The sequence below is a fragment of the Dipodomys merriami genome, unplaced genomic scaffold (genome assembly GCF_024711535.1).
Source record: "Dipodomys merriami isolate MVZ:Mamm:240054 unplaced genomic scaffold, mDipMer1.0.p SCAF_3, whole genome shotgun sequence".
In the NCBI taxonomy this organism is placed as follows: Eukaryota; Metazoa; Chordata; class Mammalia; order Rodentia; family Heteromyidae; genus Dipodomys; species Dipodomys merriami.
In genome coordinates this window covers 83,780,051-83,797,562 of record NW_027204492.1, presented here as the reverse complement: position 1 = coordinate 83,797,562, position 17,512 = coordinate 83,780,051, and the positions used below count along the sequence as shown (strand labels likewise).

The following is a 17,512-nucleotide window of genomic DNA, read 5'->3' as shown; positions in this document are numbered from 1 at the left end:
GCTCCTTAATCTATGGATATTTCCATTTCCTTCTCTTTGTTGATGGTATGGAAAGCTATTCACTTTGCTTTTGGGGACAAAGCTACCAAAGAAACACGCACAGGTCAACACATCAGTATGCCCAATGGACATGTGTCAATCTAGAGAGACTGTGTGGTGAATTTAGAGAAAATCTAATTCTAATTCCAGGTTTCTGATCCTGCAGAAGGCAAAAACCCAGAGGACTGGATTTTAGCAAACAGGACAATCACTGATACCTCTTCCTCTTAAGTATCAGACACTGAAGCTTGCAGATTGCAGCTTGCATCGTTATTTGATGAAAATGCTCTAAATATTTGCATGCTACCATCACATAGCCTACTGAAAGCATGCCTATTCCTAAATCATACCCTGACCTCTGTACCTCTCACATGTCTCAAGTTTTTTCTGGTATTTCCATTTGGGAAATAGCACTTTCCTTGAAAACATGTCAGTGATGTTTGTCTCCTATTGTGGGGTGGGAGATGAGGGTGGGGCGCAAGGAGACACCAAGCAAACAGGTTATTCGAGAAGCTGTTGAATCCTGAATTGAGTGCAGTAATACCTAGGGTGTTTAATTATGTCTGCTGCGAGTTTTGATTGTGTTTCCCCTTTTAATAGCAATCCCCAGCTAGAGAAAGAGAAATATGCCACACACACCAAGCTGTTTATCTGCCATTCCGACACCAGATCGATGGAGCATCTCAGAAAAATGTTAAGTCCTCTCAGAAAGTGCCCTTCTTGGTTGACCAAAGCAGAATTCTGGCCCCAGGACCCAATTGCTGCTCTGGGAGATAGTCTCCCAATCCCTCACCATTTTTCTCATCTGCTCTAATCTAGGGACTTTAACACTCATAACCTAATACCTCCTCCCTCTCTCTCCAGAGCTCTTTCTTCCACTGTGTCTCTACCTCAGTCTCTTGGGCCCTCTGTCTATCTGTCCCACCCCTGTCTCTATGTCTGTTTCTCCCTCCATTTCTCTGAGGTTCCCATGGTCTTTGGGGCTCTCTCTGAGATTCGTTCCCACCTGCTTTTCTCTCTTTCTCAGACTCTTTCAGGTGGTCTCACACATGTTCTTAATTGATCACCAAAAAAGCCAATAGGGCTGTGGCTTAAATGGTAAGAGTGCTGGCCTTGAGCTAAAAAGTTCAAGGACAGCACCCAAGGCAGGAGTTGAATCCATGGGATAGGCACGAGGAGGGGGGAAAGGAAGGAGAACGAGGGGAGGGAGAGAAGAAGGGAGGTAAGAAGAGAGGGAAGAAGAAAGGAAGGAAGAAAAGGAGAAAGAAAATGAAAGAAAGGAAGGAAGAGAAAGAGAGAAATGTCCATGAATGAGCATGGCACACACAAACCAAGGCAATTCATAAATCAATCCAGAGGAAAAGTTTATATTCCCAATATTCTCAAATACATAGATTTTAGGTATATTCCAAAGATTGGGATAAATCATCACAAACATACTAGTGTCCCAGCCGGTAATGCAGGTAGAGACATGAAGGGCATTGTGGTGATTTCTAATCTCCTCCTCCTCCTTTTCCTCTCCTTTAAAACTTTCTTGTCAAACTCTGCCTTCTCTCTGTAGTGTAATGGTGGACCTCGCAGGTACTTTTCTTCTGCCTTCTGATAACTGAGCTCATCCACTGTGGCAATTGAATAAATCATTGCTTCGGGCAGAAGCACTTCCATTATGAAACTTTCTTTGTCACCTCTTAAGAGATGGAACATGATCTTATCTGTTTCATCATATAATTTCTGTAAATGTTTGGCAACTTCATACAACTGGTCATCATCTTCCAGATATGTTTCGATGCAAACCAAGGACTTGCGTGGTTTCAAAAAGGATGTCAGCCATCTGGACTCTTTTCTGCCAGTTATGATGTCCTGAAGATGTTTGTCAGCCCCCTTTTTCTTCACAATGAAGTCTACTAGCTTCCGGTTGCTTTTGTCCCGAGCAGCCTTCATGCGGTCAGGGAGAAGTTTCTTGTGAGGCCTCTTCTTGCCCAGGACAGTCTCTTCATCAGAATCTTCTAGGTCAGAATAATTTACCTTTGGAAAATCAGTGTGGTCAGTTTCTTCCAGGGCCTTACGAGCTAAGTAGCTGGCATTGCTGGTAAAATAATCAAAAAAAGAGCCCGTGAAAGATTTCTTAGTTACTGCTTCTCGGTAATGGTTAATAAAGGAGAAGCACCAAGTCACCCCATGGCTATAGTCTTTGCTGGCTCTCCTCACAAGTTTATCTTTCTCATCACAGTCCAAGGGTTTCAGTCTGCAAAGATGAACCGGAATGCCACTTTGTTCAGGGCACATGTTGGCCTCAATCAAGAGTACCCTGGCCATTTGGGTGGTTTGGATGACACGCTTAACCACAGCTGGCCAAAATGGATACCCATGGAGTTTAAACCAGACGAACATTCCTCTTTTAATGGGTTGAGTCTTCCATTTAGGAGCCATACTTTTGGCTTGGGCTTCTCGTCTTCTACCAGCACTCTTCTTGGTAGCTACAGCCTTAAGCTCAGGAGATTTAAATTTCTTTCCTGCTCTCTTCAAAGTTAAATCTTGGCGCTTCCTTTTTTGGTTTACAATAGAGAGTGAATCAGGTAGTCTGGAGTTCAGGGATTGTGAGGATGCTATTTCCCCTTCCAAGGCTGCATTTGAGGCAATCTCTTCAGGTTCTTCCATGATCTCAGGGAAAGCAGCGATCTTGTGGGGATCAGAAGCTGTGGTCTCTCGGCCAGTGTCCACTGTCTTCTGACTCCTATTTCTGACCTTGCTGAGGATGACAATTGGCTGAATAGATAAAGCTGGAAATTCAGCTTTATCATGTGGTCCTTCCCAGACCACAGGGTGACAACAGGGTACAGGTATTAAGGCCGTGGACTTTTCTTTGTCTTCATTTTCACTAACAGCTCTCACAGGTGTTGGTCGTTGTATGAACCTACTGGAGTTTTCTACAGGTTCATTCCCTGAAAGCCATCCCTGCTGGGATCGTAAGTATTTTTGTTTCCTAAGCTTTGGCGCATAGTATAGTTTGCGTTTTCTGCGCTTCCTGCGAGGGCCATGCACAAGGCCAAGGCCAATGCTAAGGCCATGGTGTGTACTAGATGCTTTTAAACCTGTTTTTGGAGGCTTTGTGGTTTTCCTTTGCTCAGCTAGTTTTCTGCAATACAAAATGTCAAGGGCAAGTCGAAGTGCTTTTCTATAGAGTCTTAACTGGCCTGATGGGCCAGTGGTCTTCCACTGAACATCTACAGGTGGATCAGTGATCCTCAACCGTACCCCTACTGATGAGGCAATGGCTTCAATCCCAGCTTCAGTAAGATCCATTACATCTGCACTTTCCACTTGCATTTTTTCATTTACGGTGAGAATTTGTACTTTCACTGGTAATTCCCTTCCACTCTTACTTCTGACTGGGGTTCCTGGGACAGGTACAACCTTTGCTGGCCACAAGTATTCTTTCCAGCTGCACAGGATATACTCGGCACTCTCCATTGTGCCTGGAGTCAAGTGGCAGGAGATGACTGAGAGGCTGAAAACCTGTTGCTGTTGAAGCTTCAGGTTTTCATGGAGCCATTTCACAGCTCCTTTCCCTGACCATGAACCAGTGTCCTGGAGACACTGTAACTCATGGTCTCAGCCCAGATTGCACCAGTGTACTGTAATGTGGAGAAGGGAAAGCAGAGTCAAGTTAGAAAAGCCATGCCCCTTGGTGGAAAGGAAAAGGCCTCTTCTCAGAGAGGCTGACAGGAAAGTAGATAAATATGAAAGCATGTTCTACACGAAGGGAGAGACTGATGGCAAGTACTTAGGGGAAATACAGAAGGCAACAACACAACCTTTCATCTCAACTGTGAGTGAGAGCTAGATATGGTGGAGCATCTACAGGATAGGTAGATGTTTTCTCTTAATGCATACTAAATACCTTTGGGGCTCCTTGGCCTTCCCTCATGAGGAATACCTTCTTTCTTTCTTCATTTCCTGGAGTACTACGGCTGTCCTGCCTACCCCACAAGGCCTGGGTCTGTCCTCTGCATACATATAGTGGGCCTCAATGTGATTAGTTTCCCTTCCCCAACCTCATAGCACATTTAAATTTCCTGCTTAGTTTCTTTTTTGTTGTTGTTGTTGTTGTTGTTGTTGGTCGTGGGGCTTGAACTCTGGGCCTGGGCGCTGTCCCTCAGCTCTTCAGCTCAAGGCGAGCGCTCTACCACTTGAGCTACAGCGCCACTTCCGGTTTTCTGGTGATTTATTGGAGATAGGAGTCTCACGGTCTTTCCTGCCCGGGCTGGCTTTGAACCGTGATCCTCCGATCTCAGCCTCCTGAGTAGCTAGGATTACAGGCATGAGCCACCAGCGCCCGGCTTTAGCAAATGGATTTTTTTTTTTTTTGTCAGTTGTGGGGCTTGAACTCTGGGCCTGGGCGCTGTCCCTCAGCTCTTCAGCTCAAGGCGAGCACTCTACCACTTGAGCTACAGCGCCACTTCCGGTTTTCTGGTGGTTTATTGGAGAGAGGAGTCTCACGGTCTTTCCTGCCCGGGCTGGCTTTGAACCGCGATCCTCAGATCTCAGCCTCCTGAGTAGCTAGGATTACAGGCGTGAGCCACCAGCGCCCGGCTCTGCTTAGTTTCTTATGTCTTTCATATCTCATAATATTTCTCCTCTGGCTGTGTGATAGTGGGGTGCCTTTCCTGTCTTAGAATGGTGGGGCCTACTCCTATCATGACAGGGTGTCTAGGATATTTGTTTTGTGTCATCAGTCTATGTGCTGCAGTGATGGTAATGGAAACAAACAGAACTTGTCCAATTTCCAAGTAGTGTCACCTGGGCTTCCAGAGAATGTAAGAAGTATAAGAAGAAATCTAAGGAGTGAGCAAATCACAGCTTCTCGCTCTTAATATGAGATGTGAGGGTATGTGTGCTTCTGACACACTATCTTCATCCTGATGCATGCTCATTCCTGGTGCACGTGAATCTAGTATGTTGGGTCATGTCTCCTTTTGAATATCCTTTTTCCCACTAAGTGACCCAATCTTATCTACTGGCTTTTCCAACACTACAGAAATATTTCTCTACCCCCCCACCTCCAAACACTTGGCAGGATGCACTGTGCTTTTCTTTACTCATTCAGTGTGCAGTATGTACTTTAACTCATTGCTCTACTTTTGCTCAGACTTACTGACATTTTGCCAGTCCTGGGGATGGAACTCAAGGCCTGGGCACTGTCCCTGAGCTTCTTTTTGCTCAAGGCTAGCACTCTACCACTTGAACCACAGCTCCACTTCTGGCTTTTTCTGTTTATATGGTACTGAGGAATCGAACCCAGGGCTTCATTCATGCTAGGCAAGCACTGTACCACTAAGCCACATTCTCAGCTCAGACGATATATTCACACTATAAAGTGATTGCTTCGTATGTAAATACATATAGGCATGTCTTTGGCCACAGGTCCTGGTAAAAGGAATATAAAATGTCTAAAGCAGAAGAACTATACCTGCTTAAGGGACAGTCTTCACAAAATCTTTCTCAAGTGAGAATATGTGGTCAGACAAGTTTTCTGTCTTCCGATTTACCAAATTAGGTATATGGCTGTTACCTGAGTTCACAGAGCAAAAAACGAGAAGGATTAACAGATGATTCAGCCACATCAGCCTCCCCTTAGCCACTCCACACAAAACAGGCATGCTTGAGCACCTGGGATTACAATCACAACCCCCAGTGCAGGCATGTGCAAACATATACATACAGAGACACACACAACAGATACGCATATATGCACACATATTAGAAAGAGCAGATAGCCAGAGGATGTGCAGTATGCATGCCAACTCCCTCGCCACTTCTCTACTTCAGTATCCATGTTATTTTCAGTGATTTTGAAAACATGGGTGGAAAAGCCTAATATGATATTTAAGATTACAACAAAGGAAATATATTTATCATCCGTAATTGAGTCACACAGGAACACATTCTGCAAGCACAAGAGTCCACGTGCTGCAGAATTTTTATTCTATATATGCATGTGTGCATTTTTTAATGTCACTCCTAGGTCTTGAACTCAGGGCCTTGGCAATATCCCAAAGCTTTTTTTTGCTCAAGGCTAGTACTCTACTACTTACAGCACAGCTCCACTTTCAGCTTTTTGATGGTTAAAGATGAGTGTCTCCCAGATTTTCCTTCCCAGGCTAGCTTCGAACACTGATCCTCAGATTTCAGCCTCCTCAGTAGCTAGTACTATAGAAGTGAGCCACTGGTACCTGACTATTTCTTTTTTGTAAAAAATTAACATACATTAGCTGTGCCTGGGGTGGTTGTTCATGATGACATTTCCATATGTTTACAATATATTCCTATTACTCTACCCCCACTGCCGCCCTCCCCATTTCCTTTATCAAAAAAATATTCAACAGATTTCATTGTTCTTTTTTCACAAATGCCAACAAACTGCTTTGACCACATCCATATTAATTCACCTTCTTCCTTAGCTGTACACATTCCAGCTGGTATTCACAGGAGGAATCCAACTGTCACAACCCCCAGGAAGGTGGATAGCATGGCAGGAACTACCAAACACCTCTCAGTCCTAACTCTCAACATTAATGGACTTAACTCTACAATTAAGCCACATAGACTGACTAGTTGAATTAAAAAGCAAGGTCCTTCTGTCTACTGCCTTCAAGAGTCACACCTTGCCCATAAAAACAAACATATTCTGAAAGTAAAAGACTGGAATACAATCTGCCAAGCAAACAGCCCCCATAAACAAGCAGGAGTTGCAATCCTAATATCAGATAACATAGACTTCGAATTAAAATTAGTGAGAAGAGATAAAGAAAGTTGCTACATGCTAATTAAGGGATCTCTCCTTCAGGAGTATATTACAATTCTAAATATCTATAGATTCATCCAAGATATACTACTTTCCTTCAAATCTCACATAGGTCAAAAGGCATTAATTGTTGGGGACTTTAACACACCACTTTCCCCACTAGATAGATCAACTCAGCAAAAACTCAATAGAGAAACCGCAGATCTAAACAGCTGCATACTCAACTAGATTTAATAGACATCTACCGAATATTTCACCCAGAAGCATCAGAATACACGTTTTTCTCAGTAGCACACAGAACATTTTCCAAAATAGACCACATTTTAGGTCACAAGACAAGCTTGTCCAAATTCAGAAACATTGAAGTTAAGCCCTGCATTCTCTCAGACCACAAGGGAATAAAATTAGAACTCAACACCAAAAGCCACCAAAGAAAGTGTTGTAACACATGGAGGCTGAACAACACACTGTTGAATCACCAATGGTTCATGGAAGAGATTAGAAAGGAAATTCAAATGTTCATGATATTCAACAAAAATGAATACACAAATTACCAGCTCCTCTGGGAAACAGCAAAGGCAGTACTCAGAGGCAAGTTTATACCTCTTAGTTCCTACATCAACAAATTGGAGAGATCTGCAAACAGCAATTTAATGAGACATCAGAACCTCCTTGAAAAAGAGCAGCAAGCTAAACCCCAATCCAATAGATGAAAAGAAATAATAACAATTAAATCAGAATTAGAATACAAAAAAACATGGAATCAACAAAACAAAGAGTTGGTTCTTCAAAAAAATTAACAAAATTGACAGACCCTTAGCAAATCTTAACAGAAAAAAGAGAACACACCCAAATAAACAATCTCAGAGATGAGAATGGAAAGATCACTACAGAAACAATGAAGATTCCAAACACTGTAAGAGAATCTCAAACCTTTATGCTAATAATTTTAAGAACCTGGAAGAAATGGACCTTTTCCTAGCACATATCAACATGCCAAAACTAAACCAAGATAAGTTAAACCAAGTTAACAGGCCCATATCAAGCACTGAAATAGAAAGAACTATAAGAGACCTCCCATCTAAGAAAAGCCCAGAACAGGATGGATTTACAGTCTATAAGGACTTCAAAGCAGAACTCACACAAAAACTCCTCCAACTCTTCAATGAAATTGAAAGAGAAAGTTCACTACCTAACTCTTTCTATGAAGCCATCATAACCCTCATCCCAAAACCAGGCAGGGACTCATCAAAGAAAGAAAATTATAGACCCATTTCTTTGATGAACATTGATGCAAAACTTCTCAACAACATTTTGATCAATCAACCAACAATTCATCCTAAAAAATCATACACCACGATCAAACAGGATTCATTTCAGGGATGCAAAGCTGGTTCAATATACACAAATCAATTAATATAATTCATCACATCAACAAGAGCAAGGATAAGAACCACATGGTTATCTCAATAGTTGCAGAAAACACATTTGACAAGATCCAACACCCTTTATGATGAAGGCTCTGGAAAAATTAGTGGAACATTCCTCAATACAATAAAGGCTGTATATGACAAACCTGCAGCCAGCATTATACTTAATGGTGAAAAACTAAAGCCATTTCCAATAAATGCAGGAACGAGACAAGGATGTCTACTCTCTTCACTTCTCTTCAATTTAGTATTAGAATTTCTAGCTACAGCAATAAGAAAAGATGCAAACATAAAAGGGATCCAAATAGGGAAAGAGGAAATAAGCCTCTCTCTCTCTCTCTTTTTTTTTTGTTTGGTCCAGTCGTGGGCCTGAACTCTGGGCCTGGACGCTGTCCCTCAGCTCTTCAGCTCAAGGCTAGCGGTCTACCACTTGAGCCACAGCGCCACTTCCGGCTTTTTTCTTTTTGCTTATGTGGTGCTGAGGAATCGAACTCAGGGCCTCAGGCATGCAAGGCAAGCGCTCTACCACTGAGCCACCTTCCCAGCTCAAACCTCTCCCTCTTTGCAGATGACATGATCTTGTATTTAAAAAATCCCACGGACTCCACTCCCAAATTACTCAAGCTGATTAAAAACTTTGGCAACTAACGCCCCCAAAATCAATGGCTTTTCTGTATGTCAACAATGAGAAGAGTACAGCTGAAATCAGGAAATCAACTACATTCGTAATAGACCCACAAAAAATAAAATAGCTAGAAATTAACTTAACCAAAGAAGTGAAGGACCTCAATCTTAAAAACTTTATAAACCTCAAAAAGGAAATCAAAACAGAACTTAGAAAGTGGAAAAACCTACCATGCTCCTGAATTAGAAGGATAAACATCATGAAAATGGCAATACTTCCCAAGGCTATCTACAAATTCGATGCAATACCTATCAATATTCCAACCTCATTCCTCAAGGAAATAGAAGAGGCAATCCAAAAGTTCATATGGAACAATAAAAGACCACGAATAGCAAAAATAATCCTTAACAGAAAGAACAATGCTGGAGGAATATCAATACCAAATTTCAAACTGTACTACAAAGCCATAGTAATCAAAACAGCTTGGCACAAGAAGAGACCTAAGGACCTAAGGACCAATGGAATAGAATTGAAAACCCAGAAATGAACCCACAGATCCATAGACACCTAATATTCGATAAAGGAGCTAAAAAATAGAACGGAAGAAAGCCTCTTTAGCAAATGGTGCTGGCAAAATTGGTTAATCACCTGTAGAAAACTAAAGTTAGATCCTTCTATATCACCCTGAACCAGAATCAACTCCAAAGGGATCAAAGACCTTGAAATAAAAGCAGACACCCTGCAAACATTACAAGAAGGAATAGGAGAAACCCTAGATCTCCTTGGTACAAGCTGAATTTTCTAAATAGAGACCCAAAACATAACAAGTCAAAGAAAGGTTGGACAAATGGGATTGCATGAAATTGCAGAGCTTCTGCATGGCAAAGGATATAGCTAGCAAGATCAATAGAAATCCCATGGATTGGGAGAAGATCTTCATAGCCATACAACGGACAAGGGTCTCATATCTAAAATAAACCTGGAACTCAAAAAATTAAATCCCCCAACAACAAATCTTCAAAGAAACAACTGCCCAATAAATAAGTGGGCTAAAGAATTAAAGAGAAACTTCTCTGAAGAGGAAATAAGAATGGCCAATAGACACATGAAGAAATGTTCAACTTCTCTAGCCATAAAAGCAATGCAAATCAAAACAGCATTGAGATACCACCTCACCCCAGTTAGAATGGCTATAATCAAGAACTCTAACAACAACAGATGCTGGAGGGGATGTGGTCAGAAAGGAACCCTCCTGCATTGTTGGTAGGAGTGTAAACTTGTTCAACCACTTTGGAAAGCAGTATGGCGGTTCCTCAAAAGTCTTCACATAGAGTTCCCCTATGGCCCAGCAATCCCACTTTTGGACATTTACCCAAATGATCACAAAGCCATACTAAAGCTACCAGCACAACTATGTTTATCGCAGCATTATTCACCATAACTAAGATATGGAACCAACCCAGATGTCCCTCCGTAGATGAATGGATCAAGAAAATGTGATATATATATACACAATGGAATTCTATGCCTCCATCAGAAAGAATAACATTGCCCCATTTGTTAAGAAATGGAAAGACTTGGAAAAAATTATATTAAGTGAAGTAAGCATGACCCAAAGAAACATAGGTTCCATGGTTTCCCATATTTGCAATAACTAGTGTATGTCTGAGACAAGTGGAAAAGGTCAGATAATATGATATTAAGCAAAATGAACCCCAAGATAAGGACACAAGTGTTTTCTTTCTTGCTATTTTTTAATGTATGTATAAGGTATCACGTGATTTTTTTGTTGCTTTGTATGACCCTCCCCCACATTACAACCCCTGTTTTCACTGTATTTGATTTCGGTATAATTTGGCGAGGGGAAGGGAAAAATTGTTTAAATAAGGATACAGATAGACCCATTGCAACAATGAAATGTACAAGATGCTATGGCGAAAAACAAACTTTACAATTTAGGCAGGGGGTCAGGGGTGGAGGGAGTGTTGTTTTGGAGATGGGAGGAAAAGGAGGGTAGGGGAAAAACAAAGGAGGAGGCTTGATAAGAAATGCACTCATTATCTTGCCCATGTAATTGTAACCCCTCTGTACAGTATTTTCACAATAAAAAACTTAAAGAAAAATTCCTTATGCTGTCCTCTTTCAATTACAATATATTTCACCTTCTTTCTTCCTTCTTCCAGTCCCATCTTCCTCCTAAACTGTCCAACTGAGTCATGATATACATGCATACAAACGTATGTGCATATGTGTATACATGTATGTATAGATGCCTATGCATGTGTATAGACATAAGTGTGACACTGATAGTTGTATATCTGTAATGTACTTGAAAGAGTCCAAATATTTTATAGCTTATTTTAATATACTTCAGAATCCATGATTGTCTATACCTTTTTGGCTATATGTGTTTGACAGTTATATTTCTGATTACAACAGTAATGCCTCCTGGAGAATAACAGCCATATGGGAGTGTGCTAAATCAAATCTTTAAATATTTCCCTCACCACACACCCATAATCCATACATCTTCTCATCAAGTGCTTAGACACAGTATTTGCATGTAGTATTCTGTTCATCATTTCTACCAATAGGGAAATAGTTTTGAGAAAGAGGGTGGGAAAGAGACAGAAACAGAGACACAGGCAAATGGAGATGAGAGAAGCAAAGAGGGAGGGAGGAATGGAAGGAAAGAAAGAGGGAGAAGAGGAAGAGGAAAGGAGATAAGAGAACAGAACACAGAGACACACATAGAGAAACAGTGAATATGAAAATAATGACTAACTGGTTGAGATACCGTAGGGCTGGCAAATTCCAGTTTCAGATGAAGGAGCAGTGCATAGTGGTAGATTGAGCGACTAGGCTTAGATCTTGTTCCTTCCCAAGACACACACCCTGCAAAACCCCTGCAGCACATCCTAGCCAAGACTTTACTTTAGTACTGTTATGAGGAGACTAATACCCAGCATGAACTTCAATACACACACCAATGAAGCACCTTGTATGAAGGTGATTTTAGCTTAATTTACCTAGCTGTAATTATTAATGTAATAACAAGTAAATTATATCTTTTTTTGCCAGTCCTGGGACTTGAACTCAAGGTCTGGGCACTGTCCCTCAGCTTCTTTTGCTCAAGGCTAGTACTCTACCGCTTGAGCCACAGTGCCACTTCTGGCTTTTTCTGTTTATGTGGTACTGAGGAATTAACCCAGGTCTTCATGCATGCTGGGCAAGCACTTTACCACTAAGCCACATCCCCAGCCTATTTATATAGAGGACATTCCTTAGTTCACTTATCAGATACCCAGTATCAGAACAGTATCTTCCCATGGGCTATGTACCTCACATGGTATCTTTCAGTCCTACTTATTTGCACTTCTGGTTTTCTGGTGGTTAGTTGGAGATTAGAGTCTCACGGACTTGGCTGGCTTTGAACCACGATCCTCAGATCTCAGCCTCCTGAGTATGCCTTTGATTTTAGACCACATCCATCAGAAATCACTTTCACCGGGAGCCAGTGGCTCACACTTGTAACCCTAGCTACTCAGAAGGCTGAGATCTTAGGATCACTGTTCGAAGACAGCCGGGGCAAAAAAGTCCCCAGGAGACTCTTATACATTCAATTAATGATTCAAAACCCAGAAGTGGCACTATGGCTCAAGTGGTAGAGCACTGGGGCTGGGAAGGTGGCTCAGTGGTAGAACACTTGCCTTGCATGCTGGAGGCCCTGGGTTCGATTCCTCAGCACCACATAAGAAAAAAGCCGGAAGTGGCGCTGTGGCTCAAGTGGTAGAGTGCTAGCCTTGAGCTGAAGAGCTGAGGGACAGCGCCCAGGCCCAGAGTTCAGGCCCCACGACCGGACCCCCCCCCAAAAAAAAAGTGGTAGAGCACTAGCTTTGAGCAGAGATGCCTAGGAATAGTGCCCAGGCCCTGAGTTAAAGCCCCACAACCAACCAAATAAAAATCAATTCCTTTGGTAAGCAATTGTGAAGTGACCAGTGCTGCCATTCCCAGTGATATGTATGACAATCATGGGGAAAGAAAAGCTGAAACAAGGACACAGGATGACCCATTGCAACAGTGATACTCATAAGACACTATGTTGAAAATGAACTTTAAAACTTTGATGGGTGGGGTGAGTAGGGGGAGGTGGGAGAAGGAACGGATAGTAGAAGAAAAAGGAGGGGGTAACAATGCTCAACAAGAAATGTACTCATTACCTTACAGATGTAACTGTAAATGCTCTATACAGCATCTTTACAAGAAAATATTTTTTTTAAATACTTGGGGGCAATCCCACTTTTGGGCGTTTACCCAAATGTTCACAAGCAAGTCCACACTAAAGCTACCAGCACAACTATGTTTATTGCAGCATTATTTACCATAGCTAAGATATGGAACCAACCCAGATGCCCCTCAGTAGATGAATGGATCAAGAAAATGTGGTATATATACACAATGGAATTCTATGCCTCCATCAGAAAGAATGACATTGCCCCATTTGTTAGGAAATGGAGAGACTTGGAAAAAAATTAAGTGAAGTAAGCCAGGCCCAAAGAAACATAGGTTCCATGGTTTCCCTTATTTTTATATCTGAGTCAAGCAGAAAAGGTCAGATAAGTTGATGTTAGGGAAATGAACCTTAAGATGTATTCAAATTTTTTTTCTTTCATGCGATTGTTTCTAATACATTTATAAGATTATTTCTTTGTTGCTTTGTATGTCCCTCCCCCACGGTATAAGCCCTGCTTTCACTGTATTTGATGTAGGTATAATTTGTGGAGGGGAAGGGAAAAAAACAAATTGTTTAAATAGGGATGCAGGTGGACCCATTGCAACAATGAGATGTACAAGTCATTATGTTAAAAATGAACTTTACAACTTTGGTGGGGGGGGGGGGGAGGATTGGGTGGGGGGCAGGGGGAGGATGGGAAGGGATGGGAAGGGGAAACAAAGCAGGAGGCTACAATGCTTGATAAGAAATGTACTTATTATCTTGCCCATGTAATTGTAACCCCTCTGTACAGTATTTTCACAATATAAAAAAATTACTTGGGGCCAGGAGCAGTGGCTCACACCTAGCTACTCAGAAGGTTGAGATCTGAGGCTGGAGGTTCAAAGCCAACCCAGGGAGGAAAGTCTGTGAAAGTCTTATCTCCAATTAATCACAGAAAAATCCAGAAGTGGGGCCGTGGCCTAGAGTTCAAGCCCCAGAACCATCAAAAATAAAAATAAAAATACTTGGGGACCTCTGCTTTAAAGAACTCAATTGACAGAATGCTCAAACATTAGATGTTGCCTTAGGACAATGAGACAGAAGTGAGTCTTCTCTGTCCTGTATCATCCATCAGGAGTTACCAGCCTCTCTAACAAACAGGAGGTATGAGAGCCCTTAATGTTACATTAAAGAGCACACACATTCCCAACATATACTCACATGCTCATACTCACATTAACAGCAAACACATACTATTGAGACTTCTTAGTTATTTTCTCCTCCTACTCTGAATATCCTTGAGAAATATGTTTGCCACAAAGACAATGACTTATCTGGTTGTCACAGAAACCAGAATGTCATCAAAAAGTGTTCTGTGATGTCAGCTCTTAACAGAAACCAAGAAGTACTAATGCCTGAATTTACGTTCTGTCTTAGACACTTATGTACCACACAATTGTCACAATAGCCTCTTCAGCCTCACGGCTTCCTGGGATCTAGCATATAGCAGATGCCTAATACTTACTGGATGTATTTCAGTTTTGACCATACTGGAATTTGAACTTTGCTAGTCAGGTGCTACCATTGCAGCTACATCCCTAGCTCAGAAATATATATATATATATATATATATATATATATATATATATATTCATATACATACTCATATATTCATATATATGTATATATGAACCATTATTGTGCCATACTTTCAGTCTGCTGAGTTCATTTCTTGAATTCCAAATCCCTGGCAGTCATTTCCCGGCTTCTTTTACAAGACAATTACCACTTCAGTTGGTCACTAGGCACTATTACTTGAGCACTTATTACACATCACACATGGATATACAGAGTCAGAAACCCAGCCCATCAGGGAGAAGGCCACCTGTAGACATCTTGGATTTATGCTCAGTAGAAGAGATCTGGGAGTCCCAAAAATGGTAGGAGTTGGGGCAATCACAGCAGACTTCCAGAAATGACAGCCTAGAAGCCTCACTAAGTGATTTGAGTATCAGAAGATCACTCCAGGTCAAATGAAAGCCTCAAGAAAGATATGGAGACAGATAGCTTACTATGAGACAGGTAATGAGTCCTGCTTAAGGGTAAGGGATGGTGCCCTCCCCCTCTCTTTTCTCCTCTTCTGTGTCTCCTATCTTTGACTCCACATGGCCTTGGTCAGTCTGCCTTTCTGTCTGTCTGTCTGATTGATTCTCCCTGTTCCTGGGCTCCTCTCAGAAGCATGAACCTGAGCTCTTTCCTCACTGCTTTCTCCAGGGTTCCTGCTGCTGAGAGAGAGAATAAAGCAACCATCTCTTCCTTTCAATCTCTCCTGTACCAAGTCTGACCCCAGGAAGTCAGGTCTCCAGAAAGCCACCTCAAATATCCTACCAAGGAGAGATAATTGTGGGCTATTCTGCTGGGAGCTGGGCAGCTTAGACTGGTGTCCCAATTATCATTGGAAGCGCTGCAGCTTTTTAATCCCTGGTGACTATGGTGGGGCATGGTAGGAAACCTGGGCATTGCCCCAGTCTCCTACGGTATCTGACACCTCCTCATCCTGGTAAAGTGTTTTCTTGGAAAGTTTTGATCTTTGTTAAAACTCAAGCCCTGTAGGATGGTACTTGGTTTCAGCAAATAGTCTAAATTGTTCCTAAGATGGTTGGGAGTTCTCTCTTTTAAAGTTTCATTGTTAAAACTGATTAAATATATAAAGCTCCTTTAAAAGCAATGTGATTACCCAACTTTGATGAAATGTAAAATATTACAGAGTTAATATACTCCAAAAATATTTTCTTCATTTCATTTGGACTTAGGGGATAGAAAGGAGGTTAAATATATGTATAAAGCCTGTGATCTCAAGCCACTCTTAGCCCTATTACTTTACATATGTATACAGTTTTGTACATTATCACTCTTCTGGGTAAGATTCCTTCAAAATGTCACAAAAGTATGAACACTATTTGTAACTTTCTCTGTGACTAAGAAACATTGCAAGTGCAATTATGATAAAAATATTTGTTAAGCTGGTTTTTTAAGTCAATCCCAAATTTAAAAGAAAATGTAAGGATACATTTAAAAAGTTAAAATATCTCAGATAAATAATAGCATAACTCAAGCTTCCAGAAGAAGAATTGACCAAAATCAACCCAACCCAAAACTCATAAATGGGCATTGATAATAAAGATCACGGCAGAAATTGATGAAGTAGAGGCTAAAGCAATGATATAAGAATTCATGAAAGAGATTCTTTGACAGAGTAAGAGAAAGAAAAGGCAGCACAAATTCATTCACTTACAGATATTTCTTCTTTTGTGAATCATTCCATGCTGACTTCGATGTGATTCCCAAGTGTATAGCTCTTGTTCATTCCTGTAGGAAAAGAATTATTTTCCCACACACCTAGACTACTCCGTCTCTACAGTTTGAACCTCTGAAATCTCACCTTACACTAGGCTAGGGATTGCTCTACCCTGATACAGATGAAGTGTCCTAACTGTTATGAGTAGTTTCTTTACATGTCCCTAAGTTAAAAACCAGTGTTGCACAGTTTCCCCGGGCTCTGTCTAATTTTCTAGTCCTTTATTCCCTGGGAGTGACACTTCAAAAAGTATGTCCCCAGCCAGGCCCTGGTGGCTTATGCCTATAATTCTACCTACTCAGGAGGCTGAGTATCACAGTTCAAAGCCAACCTAGGCAGGAAAATCCATGAGACTCATTTCCAATTAAACACTAAAAACCCAGAAGTAGAGCTGTGGCTCGAGTAGTAGAGTGCTAACCTTGAGTAAAAGAACTCAGAGATAGCACCCAGGCCCAGAGTTCAAGCCCAAGGACTAGCAAAAAAAGGAGGAGAGCTGTCCCTGGTGACAAATGGATAAGCTTCTTAGACCTAAATAAGTTCTGTTTATAATGCTTTGGAGTAATGTGTTCTGGTCAGTTTTTCTTGCATCTCTACCCTGAATTTTCCCAGCTCCTTTTTCCTTAAAGCACCCACTGCTTTCTGCGCTACCATCCCTCTCCACTGTGCCTCTTATTTGGCCCACACAGATTTTCTCCTTTGTCTGAGAAGTGGCAGATCCTAGTCCTTTTCTTCAGTAGACTTCTATACATTTGTAAACTTCTAACCACTGCCATTTGCACTGCTAGCCAGTTTGTTTCACTTTACACTGGGTATGTTAGAACTCCTGTTCTGTGCAGGGGTCTTTCAACCTCATCAGCTCCTTTCAGAATACATACCATGTTCACTTTCCTATAATGTACTCTGAGAATTCACTGCTCTATACTCCCATACACCTCCTCTTTTATTTGTGTTAACTTGAAAATTAGCATCCATAGGCCCATTTAGACTAATGTAGGCTAGGCTGCATTAGAGTTGCATTTACATTGTCACCATTAGCCTG

At 41.4% G+C, this 17,512-nt stretch overlaps 1 protein-coding gene and 1 long non-coding RNA gene across 4 annotated transcripts in view; one reads left to right on the top strand and one right to left on the bottom strand.

The window, feature by feature from the left end:
• LOC138840337 (uncharacterized) overlaps positions 1 to 17,512 on the top strand; it is a 134,048-nt gene that overhangs the window by 56,039 nt on the left and 60,497 nt on the right. The gene's annotated exons all lie outside the window — the stretch shown is intronic.
• On the bottom strand, positions 1,427 to 14,429 carry LOC138840331 (PWWP domain-containing DNA repair factor 4-like). Of its 3 annotated transcripts, none has more exons than XM_070040452.1 (3): positions 14,370 to 14,429; positions 5,510 to 5,611; positions 1,427 to 3,674 (listed from the first exon to the last, which is right to left on the bottom strand). In XM_070040452.1, exon 3 carries the CDS (start codon positions 3,508 to 3,510, stop codon positions 1,468 to 1,470), a length of 2,043 nt encoding a protein of 680 aa, XP_069896553.1. In that variant the 5' UTR covers positions 3,511 to 3,674; positions 5,510 to 5,611; positions 14,370 to 14,429; the 3' UTR covers positions 1,427 to 1,467. The 3 variants fall into 3 exon arrangements, with proteins under 3 accessions (XP_069896553.1, XP_069896552.1, XP_069896554.1); XM_070040451.1 differs by having other exon boundaries at positions 14,351 to 14,428; XM_070040453.1 differs by lacking the exon at positions 14,370 to 14,429 and adding an exon at positions 14,337 to 14,363.

What these genes read in the sequence shown, in the direction of transcription:
- LOC138840331 (XM_070040452.1), bottom strand. Translation starts at nt 3,510, where the DNA reads ATGGAGAGTGCCGAGTATATCCTGTGCAGCTGGAAAGAATACTTGTGG.